A 22959-nucleotide genomic window follows, 5' to 3' on the forward strand; every position below is an offset into this window, starting at 1 on the left:
GCTTTACCCTTGGCATCGCTCTGGGCCTGGCCACCACCCACTGTTCCGAAGTCCAATGCTGCAGCGTCGCTCCTCAAACCTCCTCCCGGCTTGCAGTCTGCATCCTAAACACATGATCACCACTGGCAGCTGCAGTGCATCCTGCATTTATCCAGCCCGCTCGTCCGCCGGCAGTGGCATTTCGCCTGCCTGTCCAGTAGGATATGGCTCTCTCGTTCCGTTCGCCAGCGAGATACCTTTGCGCCATGCTGCACTGCACTGCACTGCAATCGCGCAGTTAGAGGAATGCCTTTGTTATCTCACATATCAGCTATTACATTGAAGCCTGGCATGAAATTAGTCTATGACTTCCACAACGCACCTCGCCTCGAATGACACGCACCATCACGGTCACTACTTTAGCTCCGTCTTTAGTTCCCCACCGCCCACATGCAACGCTGCCCCATGTACGTGAGTCTTGTACGGATACACTAGTGTCGAAACCCCCGAATACCGCTTACTTGCATTTGCCGCCTACGCTACTATCCGTCCCCCTCCCCGGTAATGTGCTCTCTCCGAACCTCCATCCTCTTCCCAACACGAGTGCTGGGCCGACCATCCCACTCCACCGACTTTTCCACCAACCTGCCCTCCCACCAGGTCATGCCCCCTCACATCACACCCCGATGGCTGCGTCTCCATGCCTCTCCTTTCCGTCCGTCCTCGCTTCAACCGACTGTTGGTCTCAAAACGTCGTCAAATTGCTCCTCACCCCCTTTCATCGACGTCGAGTCTGTTCCTCGCCGCCCCGCATCCCAATCTGCAGGCATCACCTTCCGGTCGGCCCCATGACAGGGGTTCTTTATGGGAACTTGCGCTAGTTGCCGTTGGGAACCCCGGAAAGGGGAGGGGGGGGGGGGGGGGGGGGGTGAAGCTTGTGTGGGTCGCACTCGCCCACCGACAACGCTCTTTGACTTCGTCTCTTCCTTCATAGGTACGTGTCGAAGGTCAACGGTTCGGAGTCGCGAGCCCGTTGTCTTCTGACGACCTGAGACGACCGCTAAGAGTCAGTCGTAGGGCTGTTTTTGTTTTTCTCGACCCCCTCAGGAGTCTTGTCCTTCCGCTCGTCGTCGTCGTCTCGTTCATCTTCACCAATCACCAAAGCGCGTCCGCACACCCTGCACTGCACCACTCAGATGGGTCCGCCCCAAGGACCAAAAGTGTCTTGCGTCGGCGCAGAACGCCGCCGCCACGACCATCTCCGTTCCAATCTTTGATGATGTGGAAAAAACCGCTACTTGGAGTCGTCTAACTTTTCGGCATCAAAAATGCTTAATTCCCAAATGCGCCCCTCCCCTCGATGGGCCTGAGACAAGGGTGCCATGGTCCCTGACGTCGTGCTCCACTCACCCCGCGCACGCCATCCTATAAGGCTCTGACGTTCTCGCCAACCCCCACGCCGTCCATGTCTTACAAAGAGCCGCCTTCAACGTCGTCTCTTGATTGTTCGGGTCGAAGGCGCATTGGATTTGCGTTGCTTGAATTGCTTTCGACGGTCAATGCATATCGCGATATCGTGTTACGACGCCCATTGGCCATCCTGTCGCTCTGGCGCTGGACGGCTTGCATGTTCGTCTTGTGTCGAGCTAGATGATTAGATGCCTGTAATTGGTACGGGTCCTCGTGGGCTTCTTCACATGTTTTCAGGTTGCTCGATACACTCCTCGGCGGCACGAGTCCCGTCCCATTGTCCCAACAACGCCACTAGCTGCAGGTGTCGGTCCGTCTAGATTTGCGACACTTGATTCAACATCAAGCCAGGGCCTGAATACTTCAATGTCCCTCTCACATGCGTCCAAACCAAAAGCTAGGCTGAGATGCTCTATAGAAACTACGAGCGGCTTGGCTATGCAAACGGCACGACCCAAGACCGGAATCCCCAACGATCAATCAACCTTTACAAATCACCGGAGGATATCCTCATACCTTTGCCAACAAGCCGATCATCACCGACGCTTGCGACAAGTGCATTGGTTTTGAAGTCGTTTTATCTGTGGTGTACAATCACCTTCTATGGAATATACCTGTCTACATACGGCCTTTCACGGCTCAACTGTCCAAACGGAAACCATCCCGAATAAAGGTAAATATAGCCAGAGCTTGGCATAGTTATGGGCCTCAGAACTTCTCAATCAGACCGCAAAAAACCAACTTGAAACTTCCTCTAATATGAAAACCCCGTCTCGAAGGCCATCCAGGGCAGCCGGGCCGGCGATGCGATCGAGGCGGGGCCGCGTTTGCAAGGCAAAGGAAGCCGCTTCGCTGGAGACGCGGCGACGTTGGACGCATCGCACGCCGAGTCTTCTGCGGATTCTGTAACGATACTCTCGCTCGCGTTGTTGAGCTGTTCAGGCTGAATATTCCGATGAGCACGCGCGCCGAGATACGAGGCTCCTCATCGTGTCGCAACAGGGCGCCTCTCCTGCAATCCGGCTCTCCACCAGACTCTGCAACTTGCGACGCCCCCCGAGCGGGGTTTTGGGCCGACGGATGCAGGATGCTGAGGGGGTCTCAACGAGTTCGCGATCACGCCATCGCCCCCGACGACCATGTTTGGGGCCGCTCCTGAGAGTGATTGGCCTCCTGTCTCCTATTGGCGGTATCCATGAGCCTCTCCCGTTTCCGTTCCCGAGCCTCGGGCGATGAGAAGAGAATGGCGCTTTGCAAGCGGAAGTCGGTTACATGAACCTGCTCAACGCCCGCACCCCGCCTCCAACACTCGCAGGCATTCGCTGATATCGTTCTCTTTGGATGACGAGCAGCCATTGGAGCCGAAGCGTGGCGGCGGATGGCGTCTTGCAGCCGCCTCGCTGCCTCGGATTCTACTGCGTCTGTCGAGGAGAATTTGACCGTCCTTTGTCCTTCCGCAGCACCCCCGCGGTAATACGCAAGAAGACAGGGATGAAGCTGCACGCCTCGGGGAGCGATCAGTCACCAATTTCATTCGAGGCACTCCAGGAGGCAAACCTGTGGTCACAAGATACCAAGAGTCGTTCGCAACCGTGGCTTTAGGGGAGAAGTCGAAGATGAAGCTGCCGCAGAAGTCCTACACTTTCCGAGCCTGTCGTTCCCGATGGCGTTGGGCTTCGGTTCTCGTCGCGTTGGATGTAGACTGGATGGCTTGCAGGTTCGATCTCTGTCGCAAAAGTCGTGATAGAACATGCAATCCTAGCCCGAACTTGTGCGCAAGAATCCCCCCTTCCCCCCCCCTCCTAAACTCCAAGCCGCAAGGATGATGATGGCCTTCGTAGCTACATGTCGTAGAGGCCCATACCCCCTTCCCCATGGGAGATATGGTTTCTTGTATTTTCCTTCGACTTCGACGAGGCCGACCGGCGGCTTTGATCTCGCAAGATCCGGGGAGCTAGGAGCGGCGGCCGAGGCGGCCGAGGCAGGCGAGGTTCCCGCGCTGTTGCCAGGAAGGCAGCGAACCAAACGAACAGTAGATAGAAGAACTATGCGATTGACAACTCACCGGCCCCGTCTGTCTCCCATGCTATAATTTCCCAAGAGCTTTGCGTAACAATACGCCAGATAATACTGTGCAGGCGGGCCCGGGAGAATTGTCCAGGTCACCACCGACTTGGAGCCCGCTCGCCCGGTTACCAAGATAGACGAGGAAAAGACGCACTTTGAGATCCCGCTACGACTTGGAGCAGGATGAACATGCCAGGAGCAGGATGAGGCAATCCGAAAACAGAAAGCATTCTGGATAATATCGAGTCCAGCCTTCATTACCGTCCTGCTCTAATATACCAAACGGATGACCGGGCACCCGCTGCAGTCAGTCTATCAACTAGGTGGTCGGTCGGTCGTATATAGCGTCTGTAGACACGACCTTTTTGAGCAGCCGGGGGTGTCTCTGTCTTGGCCTTCCCAGCCCTCGTCTATGTAGTTTCTGGTTTCATTTCATCATCACATCATGTCCCCGTCAAGAAACCGCCTTGCGGTGCTTCGCGAAGGCGGCCCCCGCCCCCCCTCCCTTCCTGGAAGACCAAGCCCGCCTAGACGGGGTAGTCGAGCTTCTTCCCGTCCAGCACCTTCCAGAACTCCTCGACCATCTCCCTCTGACCGGACGGCGCCCCCCGCACGGCGAGGTACACCCTCTCGTCCACGGCCGGCTCCCAGACGCCTGGGTTCCCGCCGGCCATGAGCCCGCCGGCCTCGGTAAGGATGCACCAGCCCGCGCACACGTCCCAGGCCCAGCAGCCGCCCTCCCAGTACGCGTCCAGCTGGCCCGCAGCGACGGCCGCGAGGTTGAGCGCCGCGGACCCCAGGGCGCGCATCGAGTGCACCATGGCGCCGCCCGACTCCTTGGTCGCGGCCAGCCGCTTGAACGTCTCGGCCTTGAGCTCGAAGTTGGGCCCGTCGCGCGTGGAGCCCCACTCGCAGGCCAGCAGCGCGCCGTCGAGCCCCTTGAGCGGGATCGGGCTGCGGGCCAGGGGCAGGCGCTGCGGCGCCCCGCCCGCGCGGCGCATGTAGCTGCCCTTGCCCTTGATGCCCGTGAACAGGAGGTCCTGGAAGGGGTTGTAGATGACGCCGACGACGGGGACGCAGCCGACGGACAGGCCGAGGGAGATGCAGGCTTCGGGGAAGGAGTGGACGAAGTTGGTGGTGCCGTCGATGGGGTCGACGACGAAGGTCGGCTCCGGGCCGAGACGGGTGCCCTTTGTGTACGTCTCCTCGCCCATGAAGGAGATGTCGGGGTAGGCGGACTTCAGGCGAGTCGAGACCATCTTCTCGACGGCCTGGTCGGTCTCTGTCACAATGTCGACGGCTGTTTGAGGGGGGGAAGAACGGAGTCCGGTGTTAGCCAAGTGGTTCGGAGGGTTAAACAAGACAGGGACGAATGGAAAAAGTATTGACTGGGGGCGCCAGAGGGGATGGGCAAGTTGGGGAGACTACGCACAGTTGAGCTTGGTGCCCTGGTCAATCGACGACGGGTTCGCGGACATGATCATCTTGCCGGCCTCGCTCGCGATGTCGACGAGGGTGTCGTGGATCTCTTGGAGGTTGAGGTCCGCCATCTTTGCCGCTGTTTCTGGCGGGTGCTTGGTTTCTATGCTCTCCAAAGGGGGCCGGGTGCGTTCGCCAAAAGAGGTTCGGTTGGTCAAAACAGCTTCTACCGTGCCGCAACTGTTCAATAAAGGAAGCTGTACAAGTGGTTGGTTGTCTCTGTCAATCGACGCTGGGGTCGAAGCTCGCTATATTTTTTTCTTTTCCTTTCTCTTTTTCTTTTGAGAGGGGTAAAGTAAGGAATTGAGCAGGAGAGAGGTGGCATGTAGAATGATGGCGGGGTTTTGGGGAGGAGGAAGGAATGAGAACATAGCTTGCGGGTGGTGGGTACTGTGGGGAAAGCTGACGATTGATTCCCTTTCCCTTCCATTCGCCTTCCACCACGGCGGACTTTCGTTTGGTTCAATTGCAATCGAGTGCACCCAAGTCCACGGCGTTGTCGTCACAGAAGCTCGGGCCGCGCGTGGTTCAGCGGGGGCGGACCAGGCTGGCGAACAGGGGTGAGGAGACCAATGACGACGAGCTTTGGACGCAGCATGCGGCGTCGAAACGAGGTCTTCGTTCCCAGAGGGGCTCGCAACAAGGCAATCAACATTGCACACAGCAGGATGACAGACAGACAGCCACTTGACGAAACTTAAGGCGAGAGGCGGCAAAAATATCAAAAATGATGTTCCCACACCGAGGTTCGAACTCGGGTCTCTCCGGAACGCTTCCATGGGATTGAAAGCGGAGTATCCTAACCACTGGACTATATGGGAATATGGGGTGGCTTGTTCCCGATCGGTTGTTGGTTGCAAGGGTGACCGAGTCTATGGTATATGACCTTAAAGATACTAGTGTGGTTACTCGAACCGAATCCTGCTGTGCGGACTGTGATCCAGTTCGTACCGCCGAATGCGGTAGTCCGCCCGGACTAACTGATCTGCCGTCGCCGACCCATTTTTAGACGCCCGAATTAGTAAGCTACCAGCACCAGACTACGTAAACATAGAATTCTCCGGTAACACTTCACACACTGCAAAGTCTACTGCGCTGTATCGCAGCCAGCGCCTCTTCAGGTGAATCCCATCGCGCCTCGATAATCGCGGGCCGCAACAAGGTCTCCATCATCGCAGCCTTGCGGCACACTGCCAAATTGTTGCCAGCATCGAGATCAATTAATTTGGGCAATCGCAATGTGATTGTGGCGGGTTACGGTCCGTATAGCCGCACTCGTGTGATACAAGTGGAGACGAGTGTTGAGATCGCCGAAGCCCGTTCTTCCGCTGGACTGTGTGGCGGAACTCTGGGAAATGCTTGGTATTCTGCTTCTTTGAATCGTCAAGTTTCATATCGGACCACTTCGGTCATTGGCCGACAAGATAAAACGCGTCTCATCAGTGGTCTAGGGAATCGATCCTATGGGCGACTAGTGTTGCAGAAAGAGGGAACCGTTTAGCGGCTCATTGTGTTTTTGTATATCGGCCGCTCATGGAAAAAAAGAAGCTTGGTAAAGCGAGAAACGATAGCAATCCTAACGCCCTTGGAATTGTATGGAACATTTCCCCCAATCGTGACATGTTCCTGTAAACCCTCCACCTTCCGGGCCCGCTTTCCTTTACTCGTTAGTAGCTTCGCCGCATTATCCCCAAAGACAGACCACTCTTCCCCATATTCCACCAGGGATATAATTCTGCCACCTAACCCAAGTGGAATCCCCAGGCTGGAAACAAGCCAAGCTTTACCGTAGGGCCTTCCCCCCACCCCCTCTTTAGTAAAGGTTTCGTATTGCGAGCTTCAAGGGCAGACTGCGCCCTTATACGTTCTCCCGGAAAATCGACCTCCGCTCTGTCGGGCTCTCTCCGTTGTCTTTCTGCTGCTGTTGCGATGCCGTGTCGACGATCGGCCGGGGACTAACACCGCGCAAACTGATATTACTCGGCTCCGCATCATCCTCGAACGGGTTCCTACTGCCCGACTTGTGCCCGCCTAGTCTAGCATCGTCATCGCCGAGCCGGCTGAGGCTCCGGCCCCGCTCCGGCTCGTCGTGGTGCACGCCCGGTGTCGCAGCAAGGTTCATGTTGTAGCTGTTGCCACCATCCGCACCGTTGCCACCACGATATCCGAGCTCCTGTTCCTCGTAGTTACCGTAAGGGCCATACGTCTCAGCCTCGTGGCCGACGCGCGCATCCCAAGCCTCGTCCGGGTCGAGTGGGCCGAAGCCGCGGCGGGGTGCGCCGGCGCCCGAGGGCTGTTCGTAGGCGCCGGCGGCGGAGCGGTTCCCGCGGTTTTTGAAAGAGCTAATTTTGTCGTTGAACCAGCCAGAAATGCCGCTTGGGGCGGGGCGCGGGGGCCCGTAGGACGGTGAGGTTTCGGATTTTCGGAAGGGGAGGTAGGAGGAGAGCGACGGAGGCGGGAGCTGTTCGTTCGTTCATCGGTCAGTATTGATCACCTGGGTGATGGCTCGGTCGTGAACGGGGAGAGTTTGCAACGTACGCCTAGTCTTCGAGCACGGAGCTGAGTGAAGATGACCCAGCCGACGATGCCGATGAGGACGAGGACCAGGATGGTGATGATGATGCCTCCGGCGACTGACACCATGTTTGCGATTCAATTGCGACGATGCAAGTCGGTCGGCTTTGATGGCGAGAGGAGAGGAAACAAGGGCTCGCAGCGCAACGTCGACGATGTGGTGACAGCGACCGTTTTGGTAGTGAGTGCGTCGGTGGTTGAGGATGTACGGCGGCGGCCGATGGAGGTCCGGTTCATGAAAGGTGGTCGAAAGTGCGTGGTGTGGTTTGGGTCGTCCGCCTTGGCTTGGTGGGCTGTGTGTGTGTGTGTGTGGGTGGGTGGGTTGTGCGACATACACGGACACAGCACACGGCACACGCTGTTGGGGGCTAGCAGCAGTACGCCTAGACGGCTGAATGGAAGGCTGTCCGAGAGAAGGTAACGCGAGAGAAAGTTAGGCGGAAGCCTGGACCCGGCAGCTGTAGTGAGGTGAATGGGGAGGAAGAGAAGACAGACTTGGAGAGACGGAAGGGAAGGACGACAGGCCCGTTGAAACCTTGTTTGACGAGAAAGCAGTGCGTCGCGTTACGCAAGGCAGCCAGATCAGCACCCAAGCGGATTACATGCACCTACTCGTTTGTTTCCCGTGTTGACCAAGGCAAGGCAGAAAAATGGCAAACAAGGCAGTGAGTGAGAATTGGATGACTGCAAGTCGCCCGGCGCAGAACGAAGAAAGTAGACGGAACAACGGGATAAGCTAAGCTTGCTGAACCCCAATCCCCCTCGGCTGCCAAGTGCCCATTGCCAGGCAGGTTACGGTAGGTAGGTTTCCCTCTACTCGAGAACGCTAGCTTCTCAAACCCGGCAGCTCGGTGTTTTTCTTTAGCGGACTGCCTGCCCATCATGTACGTACTGTACATCCTCCTGCTTGCTGTTGCTGCCCAATCAGCTCTGACTCTGTGCTGTTTTGTTCCCAAAGCCGAGCTGTGGGGGGAGTGAATACCGCGCTCGCGCGAGAGCTGGCGCTAGGATGCGCACATTCCACCCAAGAAACTTTTGTTTCTATCGGATTTATTTCGCAAACCGGCGAGAATAAAGTTAAGACAGCCGCCAAAGCAGCCCTCCACGTCGTCCTTTCTTTTCGTTGTTCTGTTCCTCGACCCAACGACGGGGGGGAGGTGGCCGGATTGGGAAGACAGCGTCCCGTCAAAATACCTAATGTGGGTAGGTAGGCAACACAGCAGGAGCTCAGGTCGATGACGTGCATCCTGCGCAGCGCTCGAGGAGCTCGAGTCCTTTTTTTGTATACGTACAGTAAGTACAGTACAGTACTGCCACGAGCCGACAAACGAAACCAGCTTTGAACCCCTGCCTTCCGTGGCCCAAACTTGGCCTGGGATGGGACCTTGCGTTATTCATAGCGTAGAAACGAACCCGATCCCCATCACCCTTGTCGTTCACTCACTCAATCACTCACCCACTTACTCAGTCGAGAGACGAAAACACCTCAACCAGATAGGACCTTAGATGGCATTCCGCACCTTGTACACATGCATGTATGGGGCTTGGCTTTTACGCCCTTGACGGCTGAATGGCTTCCAAATTACGAGGGGACGTCTCCATGAACCCCAAGGGGGCCAGGGGACGGCACAAGGGGGCCCGCCGTCGCTTCCGTCTACCAGACCCGGACTCCTGGGCCTGTCAACTGAAACTTTGGTGCCACCCGAAAGATAAACCCCCGACACTTAACATTGACACTCGATACGTTTTGTTCCCAACCTATCGCCAACACACAAAGTCATATCCTCTCAACTCTATTGAGGGGGGAGGAGGGACGAGATACCATCCATCATTCCGCCTCCCTCTAGATCTAGCTAGTCTAGCCGAAAATGAAAGCAAACCTAATGTGGGTATCATACGAAGCACTGGTCCCAGAGCCCTCCGCTCCTCGCGAACCCCAGGCTCTCCACAAACGAGCCGAGCTGGCACCGCCCAAGCTCGTCGGCGCCGCACCCGACCAGCGGCACCACCCGGTCGTTGACCAGCACCCGGACCATCTCCTCGTCCGTACCGTCGCATTTCATCTTCTCCACGTACATGCGCGCCGCGAACGGCACCGTCCAGCTCGCCGTGAACCCCTTGGTCTCCGACACAGACGTCCGCTCCGTCTTGGACAGCGGCTTCGTCTCGTTGTACAAGCCCAGAGCGCCGTAAATGCCCATCATGTCGTTGTCGTGGCTGAAGTCGGCGTACAGCTTCTTGTCGAGGGGGAACGTCGCCGGGTCCGTGTCGAGCGTCGAGTTGGTCGACGTGTGATCCACCACGGGCTGCCGCATCAGGCGCGCAATGAGCTCGTTGGTGAAGCCCACACCCTGCGTCGGTCCGAGCGGGTTGCCCGCGTTGAAGCCGTAGTACTTGCCCAGCGTCTCGTAGTACTCGAGGCTCTTCCACTCCTCCAGCGTGAAGAGATCGCAGAACTGCGACTGCGTGCCCTCCACCACCGTGTTGAACGGGCACAGCTGCATGAAGTTGATGGTGTCCGCCGCCGTCAGGTTCGCGCCGGCCAGGTTCTCGTTAAGCCGAGCCGTGATCGGGGGTGTGAAGATGTCACGCCACGGGGCCTGCGCATCGTTGCCGACGTTGGAGTATGCGCCATCCTCAAAGGCTGTGCAGAGGCCGTGGTCCAGCGTGTTGTTGGAGCCCTCGGCCTCGGAAATGATGGTCATGGCTTCCTTGATGCCGCCGCCGCCCACCTCGTGGCCATCGGCAATTTTGGAGCCGTAGAAACCTTGCGTCCAGTTCAGGCCAGATTCGACCACGCGCTCCTGGCCGGAAGATCGAATGAAGGGGTCGTTCACGGCGGCGAGCGCTTGGTAGCGTTTGTAGAATGCCACGCCCGAGTCGACAAGCTCCTTCTGGCCGAAAGATGTGAGCTGGTCGGCGCCAAGAGTGTACTCGTAGGTCTTGATAAACTCGTAACCTCTGCCGTAGCTCGTGACGTTGGCATGGATGCGGTCGACGAGCGCCTTGTAGCTGGCCGTCTTGCCGGCGGTAGGATCCCGAGCGCCGTGCCGCGACAGGACCTGTGCGAAGGTGATCTCGCAGCCGGGAGGCGTGGCTGCGCTGATCTCAGATGGCACCGAGAAGAAAGGTGAAAGCTGGCCCCAAAAATGCGAGATGGGTTCGAGATCGCTGGGCGGTGCCTGGCCGCGGACAAAGCTAACCGTGGCGTGAGTTTCCAGTTTCACGCACGTCAAGGTTCAGAGTGATGAAGACAGTACTCACCCGAAGGACAAGGCTAACGAGAGCAGGATGGCAGAAGCCATGGCGACGACTGTGAATATGAAGAGTCGACGTTTGTAGATTGGTATGCCGGTGTCCCGATGCTCATGAATCTCGTCCCTCTCGCCCTCCTCACCCGGGATGGCGTTGTATTTATGCGCCTTCCCTGCGATGAGATTCCTGATGGCCCCGTAGGCCGAACTAGCCAAATCGGAAACACCCATCTCGGAGATTTGAGTCAATGGACGACTATCCGTACTACCTAAAGAAATGAAAGAGGGTCTGATGGACGCCGAGTGGTTCTTCAGGTCAGTGAGCTTACGTATCGTAAGTGCTTTGTCAGGCACAGCATCCCTGTGCCCCTCCTTCCAGGGTGTGGCTGTGTGTAAGGGCGAGGTTAGGTATCGTCAAGGCAAATGAGAGGGAGGGGTTGGTTAGCTCTATATCACCAGGAGTAGTTGTGCGGGAGAAACCCTTTTTCCCAAACGTCTTTCGTCGTTTTTTTTTTCTTCTTTTTTTGTTTTTTTTTCGTTACTGCATCAATTTTCCCGGGAGGACGGTTTCAATACCAGATCGGAGCGGGAGTGATGTCAGGCGCATTAGTTCCAAACGCTACGGTGTCTGCCCGCCCACTTGGCCCTGTCACGTGGGCCGATGCAACGTCGCCATTATAGGGTGGATGGGGGCGCTAGCCGCCTTCCTAAATAAGCCTAGCCTAAGGTCTGTTACTGGCCTCAAAGGGATTAGATCGGCTACCAGCTTTGCTTGATATAAACCAGGATACGGTAAACAAGCTTCTGTAAGCTTTTTTTTGGTATCCCCGCACACATGCTGCACCTGCTAGGTAGCTCCGAAGGCGAAGTGCTTCCCTTATTCGATACAGCCGTCTAAAATCCCGTCTCGGAAGCCAAAGTCAGGGTACTACTAGTCAGTCACTCTCTATAGCCAGGTTCCATGTCACCGATTGGTTAAGTATGATGGGACAAGGTCGTGCCAAAGTCCACTTCAAGTCAACCACACACCAAATCTTATCCCATCGCAGGGGCAGGCTCTTCAAAGCTCTCCCGCCCCTGCTCCTCAATATCATGCTATGGCTGTGTGTCTTCTGAGTGATCAGACAAGTTAATAGTGTCCCCCCCCATGTCCACCCAAGAGTACCGTGCACACTAGTCTATACAGAGTCCAGTAGACAGTAGATTTAGTAATAACACAGAGGCAAAAGGGATAGTCTTGGCCCATCCCGACCCAGAGCGCAGCGTAGGAAGCAGGGTGGGTTGGTACTATTCTAACCCTCCCCGGCGGAGCCGCTTTAGAACTAAAAAATCTAAGAAAGCTGGATTTGAACCTGCAGCCTTTAGGATATGAGGTTTATCGCTGTTATCGTGCACAGTACTCTCGAGTGGACATGGGGGGGGGGGGCATTATCAGCTTGTCTGTAGACTCGTGTCTTCTGATCTTAAATACAACATCCCAGCTGACAACGCAAGAAGAAAGACACGGTTCATCGTCTTAGATGATCGAAATTCGAACTTTTCCAATGTTGCCAACTGCGGAACGGCCCTGGCTACATTCGCAGCCTACATGCAGTGAACCTTACCTATCTAGTCTAATGATACATATTCAGGCCCAGTACCAAATTACAACGTCATTATCAACGACACGCTTGGGTCGTTCGGGTTCCAGGAGATCTCGTCAGACGGATCCGAGGCGAGCTGTACATCTTCAAGAGAGAGAATGCGAATTCTTAAGTCTACCAATCTATTTTCAGACCGCAACAGAACCTCTCTCCATCTTCACACCTTTATCGGCAATCTGAGATGAACATTGCCCAAGCACACAGCAGACGGACCCAAGGTCGAAGCAACCCAGTCGCAGCAAGGTTTAATAGCAGCGTTAAGTGCGAAGAACCTTTCTACCCTGCTCGAAAAGCTTGATGTCATTCTTCAACATCTCACGTGTGGCCTTGCTCACAGCGTCCTCGCCTGCCACCATTTCCAACTGTTCGGCCGTCATCTTAAGGATACGGTTCGAAGACAAGATTCTCAGAGGGCTGGTCTCGGCACTGAGAAGGAAGTAGTCGATGACCTGAGCGCAAACGGTATCAGAAAATCGAGCGCTGGCGATGTCGTAGTAGCACTTCAGGACGTCATGGATGGTGTTGCACGTTTCGCTCATTCTTTCGGTACTGGTCGGTTCCCTCGTCAGTTCGCTATAACAGACCTTGTCTTCGTCAGGTTCATAGCCAGCTTGCTTGTGGCCTTTGTACTTGATTGCAGATCTCTTGGCCTTGACTTGACCCAGTGCTCTGTCGAATGCCGGGTTGTACGTGATGGAGCGGCCCTCTCGCTCCACGTGGATAAGTAATCTCGCCTGTTGCATGGCCTTCTGGTAACACTTGACGAGGTCCTCAACAATCGAGGACCAAAGCGCCTCAAGGACCGGTCCATCCCCGCAGGCCTCCTTGACCACCCCGTAGATGAAGTGGTGGACAACAAGGATGACGTTGCTGACGTGGGCCAAAGTAACGGACTCCCACTTCTTCGACTGCTCCTTGAACGCTGTGGGGAGCAGGTGGTTGTTGACCTTGGTGAATTATCAGTGTGCCGATCAAGCATCACGCAGTTACTCAGCGATGGTCACTTACAGTGCCCAGCTCGAAGCCACGAGATGCAAGGTATAGCTGTTCGAGGTGCTTCATGATGTTCTCGTTTTGAGGTGCCGCACACTTGCAGGGCTCTGACAAGACTGCATCCAATTCACCGAACTCGTCCGGCGGTATCACAAACTCTATGTCGTACAGGTCATTTCTGCTGACATCCTCGTCTTCGTCCTTGGCGCCAATTTCGTTGCCTTGATTCTCGATCTTTTCATCTTCATCCAGATTATCGAAGCGGCGGGTATGAGCTCTGTTGTAGAACATCAGAGAGAAAGCCGAATTAGCCTCACGAATCCGGGTCGCCAGGCGATATTCGGAATGTTTCTCAAAAAGGGTATCGCCGGTGTAATAGGCGTTCAGACTGAAGTCCCGGAGCTGAACGTACCGACTGACAATCTTGCCGAGATAGACTCTCTGCTCGTCAGCCGTGGACCGGGACTGGCCCAGAGCCTCGAGTTGAGCCTTGGCGTCAGTGAGGCGTTCGTTGATCTCACGGCGCACTTTGGGAAATTCGCTCTTGGTACGGTCCATAAGGAGCTCACGCAAGCGATTTCGGAGGGCTGGGATTCCCAGGCGCGACTTGTCGAGCTTGCACCAGGGGTCCTCGCTGAAGAAGACCTTCTCCTGATAATCCCGCTCCTCTTTGCTAGACGAGGTATCGTCGGCGCCGCGATTCTTGACAACGTAGTAGCCCAGCTGGATATCTCGTCTCTTGCCCCTGATCAGATCCATCGCCGCTTCACGTATGGCATTCTCGTTGACGAGATCAGGCTTGGTCAGGACGCCCAGGGTGCGCTTGCCCTCGGGGTCTGCCTCGGCAGCATAGGTAAGGATGGCTTGGGTTGCAACATCCACGTTGCATGGGATCACGGCAAGTATGCTGGATGTACAGATTATTAACTGGAGGATTCCGACTTGCGAAGCGACTTACATCGTTCGGGAGTCCTTGATGTAGTCCTTGACCATGGAGTTGACCAAGGCAACGTCGTTGGCAGTCGAAACGCCTGGAAATGCTGATTAGCATTCACACTTGTAACCTATGCTAGGGAATTCTCACCATTTTGAGCATTCTCAAATATGCCTGTGTTGCGGAATGATCAGCAGCTTTCTTGCATTCCCAAAACGCTAGTCGACTCACCGGGCACATCAATGATAGTCAGATGCTCTTCGTCAGGACCGCATATCTCAACACGTAAAACATCTTTGCTGAAAGCAGCTCCCCCAGAGGAACCATCGATGGAAGTCTTCAGACCCATGACATTTGCGGCCTATGAAAGCGGTCAGGAGGTGATATTTGCATGGAAGAATATCAATGGAAAGTGGACGTCACGCCTAAGGTGACCAGTGTGGAATGAAGCGACGACAAAAAGGGGGCTGTGAAGACGATTGGCCTACTTCCTTGAGTACATCTGCAAACTCTTGACCCTTCAAGTCACGAAGCTCACGCCGGAACGACTTGGCAAGCTCGGCTCTCTCTGGGGTCGCCTCGAACGGCTGGATTGTGACGATGATGCTTATCGTGGCTTCTCGGCGGCATACGATCTCGGTGGCATGACGAGTACAGAGACCCACGGAACGAGGGAAGTAGTACCCCGTGAGAGACTCCAGAACACTGGATTTGCCGGAAGACTGATCTCCCACCACAACAAGCTGTGAAATAAAGGTTAGTAAGTGATTATATATACACATACAACCCATGCCATAGCTACTTACCTGCGGAAGAGCAACTTGCTTAGAGATTCCGAGTTCCCTCAACTTGTCAATCTTGTCGAGGAGGTTCCGGTTACCCAGACCGGAATTCTGACTCTTGGACTGTACGGGTGCCATGATTGTGTCAATGGGTGATGACGTTCTGAAGTGATGTGGGGTGTTGAATGCGAAATCAGAAACGATGGTGAAAACTTGAGGGAAGTAAGGAATGGCGGGAAACCCTGGAAGAGAAGGAAAGAAGGGGTGGCATATAAGCAGATTTTTTTCTCTCGTGTGTGGTGACCGCCCGGATTTTGCTGCAGGTATCAAGGCGAATTCAATCAACAGACCAAGAGAGAGGTGTGGGCAAACGACGGTGACAAGGGTGTCGGGAAGAGCCTTGACTGTAAGAACAAACAGAGCTCCTCCACTCTGCAGCAGATTGGTAATTTGGACCAGTTTTCTGGCGTCTACCTCATGTATAGACAGCTTCGAGAAATAAAGCACAAACACTGCCCTAGGCATGTATCAAACGTAGAATACACATCATAAGACGGATACATGCCCCAAAAATCAAGGCAAAAGATGCAATTTGACGTCAATTAAAAATGATAGCCATTGAGGGTGTTCAACCAGAAAGGAATGTATTGCAGGATGGGCAGGGGAACAATGAGTGAATCTCAAAGAAGGGACGGCATCTTTCAACGCCCTAGGGGTCAGGGTTATGCTAGCGAATCTACGTGGCATCAACAAGTGAAACTGACTAAAGACTGGCACATATGATTATTTTACAGAGTCAGAAGAAAGCATAATACTTAGAAGTGATTGTGTTGGCTATAATGAACTGATAGAAAACGAAATAGGTACAGTCAACTGGGGAATTGCTTATGAAGATTAGCTTTCATGACAGGCTCCTTCCTCCCTACGAAAGTAGCGATGATTCTGCCTCTTTCAAGGTCACAGTTAATTGAAACAGCTTGACATTAATATGATCACTCGCGTCTGGCATTCCATCACCGCCTGTATTTCTCTGCTTCCAAGCTATATCGATGATCAAGATGACCAGGACTACACTGGGTCATGTGAAGCTGGACTACGTAAGGTTCAAGACATTCCTTAAACCAGCGCCTGTGAATAACATTCATTTCTCTTGGAACCGGGAATAAGCCTTCCTCCACGTTTGGTGTCTTGAGTGGCGCACTTCCCGCCGGCCAAGGTCATGATTTCTGTGTAGCGGTGCTGAGTGGCTGCGGCTTTGCTGTGAGGGCGCGTAGTGTCAATTGCTTTTGGCACCAATTCGTTTAAGATCTAAGCTGTCGGGATCTATCAGCAAGAGCTCAGTGAAAGATGCAGCGTGATTACTAAATACAGGACGTGGCCTAGAGTAGCTAATACAGTGTGGCCGCTGCCTTCAACTACAGGAATCTGGTTTCTGTAGATAACAATACCAGAGGGAGATAACGTGTTCAATACAAAGAAAACAGACCACCTCTTTCTTGTATACAATGGGTAAAAAAACTTCTTAAAGAAACCTTCTTCATCAAGAGGAGTGGCCGCTACATAAGATGTTCGCATGATGTTAACAAGCATTGGCCCATAAAGTTTATATGGCGTGTGAGCGCTCATGAGACATACAATAAGCGGTTTACATGACATCCTATAAAAGAGCACTTAGCTTTGAAACGTACTCTAGGCATGGTGACTTCAGCAGTTTGAACAAAAATCATGGCATGATGGAAAAAGACATACAACACCAGGTATTCGCTGATCGTCACCGACTCAACTACTAATCCGGCCCTCACTGGCTTATCTATGGGAGAGCGGACGGGATCCCGAGTTCTCCAGTGGGTATGGTCGTATGTGATGGAGCAAGCTGTAAATGCTTCTTATGTAGTCTTTACAGCGGCTGAGATGGTATGGGCGTGGCGAGGTGAGATGAGCGCTCTGGGCTTGGTGGCTACTGTAGAGAGCGACAGGCATTTGAATTCGCTTTTTAAGCTCTGTCAATACGGCATATTGGCCAATCATACACGGAATGCGCAGGTAGGAACGTGTGCAAGAAAGGTGGTCTCAAGCCTAAGGATGTGTAGGAATTGAACCATATGGCTCTGACCACAACGTCCTCATGAGGAAACAAACGGCCACTGCGCCGGGTAGGTTGCTGTTCACGGGAGTGACAAGAATGTGTGCTGTATGAAGATGTAGAACCTACACTCTTCATGGAACCTCTTGTGTTTGTTTCTTTGCCAAACTGTTCTGCGCACGAGACTTCGCAAGGTTGAAAACCGTCAACAAGACAAGTCGTGTGTTGTCGGAGTCGAGCCCGGTTCTCCAACGGCGAAAAATTGTTAGTGCAGCACACACCGTGCCCGCAACCACCGCAACTCACCCACTCACTCACTCACTTGCAGCCTCTCACAACCCCATCTCACTCTCACCAGCGATCTCGGTCTTATACATTATGCCAACTGAGCTTGGTGGGTTAAACATACTTGGAAACCTCCTGCTCTAACCACCCGCCCTTGCATCGGTCCTGGGCTCAGATAACCGATTCGCGATGGCCGTTAAAGCCCTCATCTCAAGCCTTGAGGACGAGATCCTCGACCCGGAAGAGGGTAAGCCCATCTCATCCCCCCACCAAATGGAACAATAACTCACATGCCTCTTCTACTTCTCTTACTCAGAAACATTTTTCCTCTTCTCCCACGAGTTCCGTTCCTCGAACCTGGGCATGATCGACCCGAAAGCCGCTGAACTCTCGTTGACGATTGCCGGCCGCGACTTCACAATCCATCAGTCCCCTACCATCCTCTCGTCAACGCGCGCTGGTGGCACCACTGGGGCCGGTGAGTATCCTTATTCACTACTTATAAAGCTTCCGAGTCCCGGCATTTCTGAATCTCTTTGCTTCGTACCTCATTCACTCGCTGTCTTTCGTCTTATCCATCTCCATACAGACTAACACCCTGCACGCAGTCCTCTGGAAAGTGACGCCCCTCTTCGCAACCTACCTTTCCTCCCCTTCCTCCCTGTTCAACCCAATCTTCCGCTCTTCCTCCACGATCCTCGAACTAGGCTGCGGCATCTCCCCCCTGACAGCACTCCTCCTCGCCCCGCGCGTATCCCGCTACGTCCTCACAGACCAGCCCTACGTGGCGCGCATAATCCAACAGAACCTCGAGGCGAACCCCCTACCAGAGTCCACCTCGTCCTCATCCTCAAAACCCTCCTCGTTCTCCTCCCGCCGGAAAAGGGCTAGCGCGGCAAACCCGTCGTCGTCATCGTCAGGCCCCGGCCAGGATGCCAGAGCCGACAGCCCCGGTGTCATCGCCTTCCGTCCCTTCGACTGGGAGCTCGACACCCCGGACCCCTCCCTCACGGGTTCCCCCGCCGCCCGCAGCTTCGACGCCCTCATTTGCTGCGACTGCATCTACAACGAGGCCCTCGTCGGGCCCCTCGTCTCCGCCACAGCCGACCTCGCCCACCTCCGCCTCCGCGATCAGGAAGACCACGCCTACGCCCGTGACGCCGCGGGCGCCACTGGGGACCATCACAACCACTACTCAGCATCGTCCACAACGACAATGACGACGGACCGGTCCGAGCCGTGCGTCTGCATTGTGGCGCAGCAGCTCCGTAGCCCCGACGTCTTCGAAGAATGGGCCAGGGCCTTCCACCGAGACTTCCGCGTCTGGCGCGTCCCGAGCGCCCTGCTGCCCGAAGGGCTGAGAATTGAGTCCGAGTTCGTGGTTCACGTCGGCATTCTGAGAGAAGCCAGAGTGGACTTTTAGTTCCCGTCGCTTTACGTATTTTACGGCAAGGAACTGAACATATCATAAAAAACAACGACATCACCATTGCCGGAGAGGGAAACGAAACCCAAATCTCGCAAAAGCCCCTTCTGTCTCACTTTTTTTGCGGCTACACATCTAGCAAGCTTTGTATAACTTTTCCGGCATCAGCCTTGAGTTCTGAAGAGCCGCCTTTATACCATTTCCCTTTGAATCTCTCGATTTCCCGAATCACCGCTAGTGTGGCGAGGAGACATGTCTGAACATGCCAAAAAAAATAAATAAATAAAAATTGAAAGCCGTAACCCAAACCGCATCGTAGATACGTCACATGATAATAACTCCCTTTTCAAATACAAAAAGCCAATCCCGTTTGCTTTCAGTATGAGCCCTTTACCACTCGAGGGGCTCCGTCTTGGTCTCGCCCCGGTTCGTCTTGGGAACGGGGACAGCCTTGGCGAGGAGACGACCCGTCTTGGGGTCTCTCTTAAGGTAGCCCGTGCCGTCGAGCCAAGGGGTGATCTGGGACATGCGGCGCTCGTACTCGGTGATCTTGTCGTTCTGCTGCATGGTCAGACCAATGTCGTCGAGACCGTTGATGAGGCAGTGTTTCCGGAACTCCTCGACGTCAAAGTCGGAGAGAACATTGCCGTCGGAATCCTTGATGACCTGGTTGGGCAGGTCGACCTCGACTTCCTTGCCGGAGCGCGCCACGGCGGCAATCGCCTCAAGCTTCTCTTGGTCGGAGATGATGATGGGCAGCATGCCGTTCTTGAAAGTGTTGTTGAAGAAGATATCGGCGTACGAGGGCGCAATGACACAGCGGATGCCAAAGTCGTTCAAGGCCCAGGGGGCGTGTTCTCTTGAGGAGCCACAGCCAAAGTTGGGGCCGGTGACGACAAGGATCTTGGCGTGGCGGTACGGTTCCTTGTTTAGGACAAAGTTGGGGTTTTCGGAACCGTCCTCGTTGAACCGCAGAGCGAAGAACAGGGCGTTGCCAAGACCAGTGCGCTTGATAGTCTTGAGGAACTGTTTAGGGATGATGGCGTCGGTGTCGACGTTGGACATCTCCAGAGGGGCGGCGATGCCCTTCAGGTTGGTGAACTTGGGTAGACCGGCAGAGGTACCGGCTGAGACGGAGGTGTTTGTGTGGGGCTCGCTGTCCTGGGGCTGGTCGGCAATGGCGTCCTTCTCCGAGTCGCTCTCCAGTACCCGCTCGTCCACGTGGGGCTCGCCGGCGGGGGTGATGGCGGCCTCAATGTGCGGGCTGGCCTTGTATCCCTGGAGCTTCCTGACATCGGCGAGCTTGCCGACAATGCCGGCGGCGGCAGCCATGACGGGAGACATGAGATGCGTCCGGGACCCTGCCCCCTGGCGACCCTCGAAGTTTCTGTTGCTAGTGGACGCGCATCTCTCCTTGGGAGCGAGGATATCAGGGTTCATGCCCAAGCACATACTGCAGCCGGCCTCACGCCACTCGAAGCCAGCGCTCTCAAAGATCTTGTCCAGACCCTCCTTCTCTGCCTGAGTCTTGATGAGACCAGAGCCGGGGACGACCATGGCGCGCTTGATGTTGGCGGCGATCTTCTTGCCCTTGACAACTTGGGCGGCGGCGCGCAGATCCTCGATGCGGGAATTAGTGCAGGAGCCGATGAAGACCTTGTCGACGACAATGTCCTCCATGGGAGTCCCGGGGGTCAGGCCCATGTACTCAAGCATTCTGCGGCCGGCGGCCTTCTTGTTCTCGGCGGAGAAGGTCTCGGGATCGGGGACACAGCCGGTGATGGGGACGACGTCCTCGGGGCTAGTACCCCAGGTGACGGTGGGGACGATGTCCTTGGCGTCGATGAAGACGTCGATGTCGTACTTTGCGTCGGCGTCGGACTGCAGAGACTTCCAGTACTTCACGGCGCGATGCCACTCGTCCGAGTTGTACTTGGGAGCGAGGGGGCGGTTCTTGAGGTACTCGAAGGTAATGTCGTCGGGCGCGACCATGCCGGCTCTCGCGCCACCCTCGATGGACATGTTGCAGATGGACATGCGGGCCTCCATGCTGAGGCTGCGGATGACGGAACCGCAGAACTCGATAACGGCACCGGTACCGCCGGCGGTGCCGATCTTGCCAATGGCGTGCAGGACAACGTCCTTGGAGCTAACACCGGGGGCCAGCTCTCCGTCAACCTGTATCCGCATGTTCTTGCTCCTCTTGGTGATCAAGCACTGGGTGGCCAGCACGTGCTCGACCTCACTGGTGCCGATACCGAAGGCCAGGGCGCCGAAGGCACCGTGGGTCGAGGTGTGACTGTCACCACACACAACGGTGGTGCCGGGGAGGGTGAAGCCCTGCTCAGGACCAATGACATGGACAATGCCCTGTCGCTTGTCGCCGAGGCCAAAATATGTCAGGCCGAAGTCCTTGACATTCTCCTCGAGGGTCATGCACTGGATTCGAGAGTCCTCCTCGGCAATGAAGGAGCCGATGTCCTTCATGCCTTTCCGTGAGGAAGTGGGAACATTCTGGTGGCAGGGGTCAGCGATTGCGAGTGACGGGGAGGGGGAGGCAACTCCGTCTGCATCACGCAGTCAACTTACGTGGTCGGTGGTCGCGAGAGTGCAATCCGGTCGGCGCACTCTGCGGCCGGCGTTCTTCAGACCCTCAAATGCTTGCTGCAGGTCCTTTGTTAGCGAGCCGCCATGGTGGGGTCGGCCAACCGACGTCATCCACGTCCGAGGGAACTAGTCGGCGACATACAGGAGAGGTGACCTCGTGCACGAGATGTCTGTCTGTAATTCGGCCATGGTTAGCGAGCTGATTACCTAGAAGATGGACCCTCGTCGCAGGCGGACTGACTTACCAATGTACAACAGAATAGTGCCGTCCAGCTTCTCGTCCACGACGTGGGCCTGCAGGACCTTGTCGTAGAGAGTCTGCGGGTTACCTTCGGCAACAGGCATTGTGTGCGACTCGAAGGGGAAAGGGTTCAAGTTCGAAAAGCTAATCAGCCGTCCTCACAAGTAGGGACCGTTGGGTAGGTACAAAGGGGGTTTCCCAAGCTCCTTTTCAAAGTAGGCTTCTGGATGGGTGGAAAGTCGTAATTTCAGGTGAGGAAAGGCGTGAAAGGGGGTGAAAGGGGGAGAAAGGGGAGGGAGCAAGCAAGTGAAAATCCTGAGTCGGAGGGGAGAAGTGGCAGGTTGTGGGGGAAAGAGCCGCTCAATATGTATCGGCCGGACCGGGAGGCCTTCGTCCCCCTCCCCTCCTTGTACTGCGTAGGGATGGTGAGTGTCAAGTGCCTTAAGATTTGGTTGCGGGACACTCAATCAAAGAGGATACACGGGCTTGGAAACTTCGGAAAGCGAGGGGCAGCAAGGAAGAGACACACACACGACTCTGGAAAAGTGCCAAGCGCAAGCAAGTACCTCGCGGCCATCCAAAGGGTGCAGTGTACCTATCCGTCTAAGCTTTGGGCTGAGCCCCTCCAAGCCTTCCGATCATCGGAGGCGCCAGTCCCAGCTAGAGGCGAGTCCGGTCGCCGGAACGCGGGGTACAGCGCCCTGATTTGCAAATGAGGCCTGCGGATTGGCCCGCCGCCGCAAAGGTGCCCTGGTCCCGAGGGCCCCACTCCACAGCAGTCGAGCTTCTTGAGAACCTTCCAAATACAACCATGAAAGTTGTTGACTCTCGCCATCGGTCCGGCGGTGGTTGACGAAACCAAAGAAGAGGGGTGATGAATCCGCCCATTCTCTGGCCCAAGGCCTAGGCCTACGAATCGCCCTTGGCTACCTGGTGCTGCGCGTGACCGTGACTCTACTGGCTAAGCTAAGTCGGTAGGTATAAGTGGCTGGCTGGCTCTGACGTTTCGTGGAGAAAATGTGAAAAAACGAAACCCACACGCTTGGTTACCGCAATCTGACGAGTAATATGGGCTCGAATGGGTACAGCGTCGCCCAAAACAGCAAGTTGTTAAGCACCGGTGCCCGTGCCCGCCACATATG

The 22959-nt window shown here is 55.3% G+C and overlaps 7 protein-coding genes and 1 non-coding gene across 8 annotated transcripts; 2 read left to right on the forward strand and 6 right to left on the reverse strand.

Moving 5' to 3' along the window:
• The first annotated feature begins 1843 nt into the window (after positions 1–1843).
• Positions 1844–2837, forward strand: LY79DRAFT_65012 (uncharacterized protein). Its single transcript, XM_060562533.1, has 2 exons — positions 1844–2122; positions 2229–2837. Exons 1-2 carry the CDS (start codon positions 2053–2055, stop codon positions 2606–2608), a joined length of 450 nt encoding a protein of 149 aa, XP_060417327.1. The 5' UTR covers positions 1844–2052; the 3' UTR covers positions 2609–2837.
• Positions 2838–3908: 1071 nt separating this feature from the next.
• Positions 3909–5195, reverse strand: LY79DRAFT_64967 (inositol monophosphatase). Its single transcript, XM_060562525.1, has 2 exons — positions 4949–5195; positions 3909–4816 (listed from the first exon to the last, which is right to left on the reverse strand). The coding sequence occupies exons 1-2, from the start codon at positions 5064–5066 to the stop codon at positions 4044–4046; spliced, it is 891 nt and encodes a 296-aa protein (XP_060417328.1). The 5' UTR covers positions 5067–5195; the 3' UTR covers positions 3909–4043.
• Positions 5196–5728: 533 nt separating this feature from the next.
• On the reverse strand, positions 5729–5816 carry LY79DRAFT_t67. The gene has a single exon. It is a non-coding gene; the product is annotated as a tRNA-Glu (tRNA).
• A 1037-nt stretch (positions 5817–6853) lies between these two features.
• Positions 6854–7638, reverse strand: LY79DRAFT_509617 (uncharacterized protein; the record flags this gene model as incomplete). The annotated part of the gene is made up of 2 exons (XM_060554071.1): positions 6854–7456; positions 7534–7638. 2 exons carry the CDS (start codon positions 7636–7638, stop codon positions 6854–6856), a joined length of 708 nt encoding a protein of 235 aa, XP_060417329.1.
• A 1576-nt stretch (positions 7639–9214) lies between these two features.
• Positions 9215–11402, reverse strand: LY79DRAFT_65049 (histidine acid phosphatase). The gene is made up of 2 exons (XM_060562538.1): positions 10834–11402; positions 9215–10767 (listed from the first exon to the last, which is right to left on the reverse strand). The coding sequence occupies exons 1-2, from the start codon at positions 11052–11054 to the stop codon at positions 9462–9464; spliced, it is 1527 nt and encodes a 508-aa protein (XP_060417330.1). The 5' UTR covers positions 11055–11402; the 3' UTR covers positions 9215–9461.
• Positions 11403–12723: 1321 nt separating this feature from the next.
• On the reverse strand, positions 12724–15313 carry LY79DRAFT_588121 (dynamin family protein; the record flags this gene model as incomplete). Its single annotated transcript, XM_060560874.1, has 6 exons — positions 12724–13413; positions 13475–14366; positions 14418–14499; positions 14625–14754; positions 14882–15136; positions 15200–15313. The coding sequence occupies 6 exons, from the start codon at positions 15311–15313 to the stop codon at positions 12724–12726; spliced, it is 2163 nt and encodes a 720-aa protein (XP_060417331.1).
• A 2278-nt stretch (positions 15314–17591) lies between these two features.
• LY79DRAFT_65078 (uncharacterized protein) lies at positions 17592–19163 on the forward strand. The gene is made up of 3 exons (XM_060562545.1): positions 17592–17790; positions 17860–18021; positions 18152–19163. Exons 1-3 carry the CDS (start codon positions 17733–17735, stop codon positions 18964–18966), a joined length of 1035 nt encoding a protein of 344 aa, XP_060417332.1. The 5' UTR covers positions 17592–17732; the 3' UTR covers positions 18967–19163.
• Positions 19164–19359: 196 nt separating this feature from the next.
• Positions 19360–21921, reverse strand: LY79DRAFT_509628 (3-isopropylmalate dehydratase; the record flags this gene model as incomplete). The annotated part of the gene is made up of 4 exons (XM_060554073.1): positions 19360–21483; positions 21559–21633; positions 21719–21750; positions 21822–21921. The coding sequence occupies 4 exons, from the start codon at positions 21919–21921 to the stop codon at positions 19360–19362; spliced, it is 2331 nt and encodes a 776-aa protein (XP_060417333.1).
• Positions 21922–22959: the final 1038 nt, after the last annotated feature.

Source organism: Colletotrichum navitas (assembly GCF_030913465.1).
Source record: "Colletotrichum navitas strain CBS 125086 chromosome Unknown LY79scaffold_12, whole genome shotgun sequence".
In the NCBI taxonomy this organism is placed as follows: Eukaryota; Fungi; Ascomycota; class Sordariomycetes; order Glomerellales; family Glomerellaceae; genus Colletotrichum; species Colletotrichum navitas.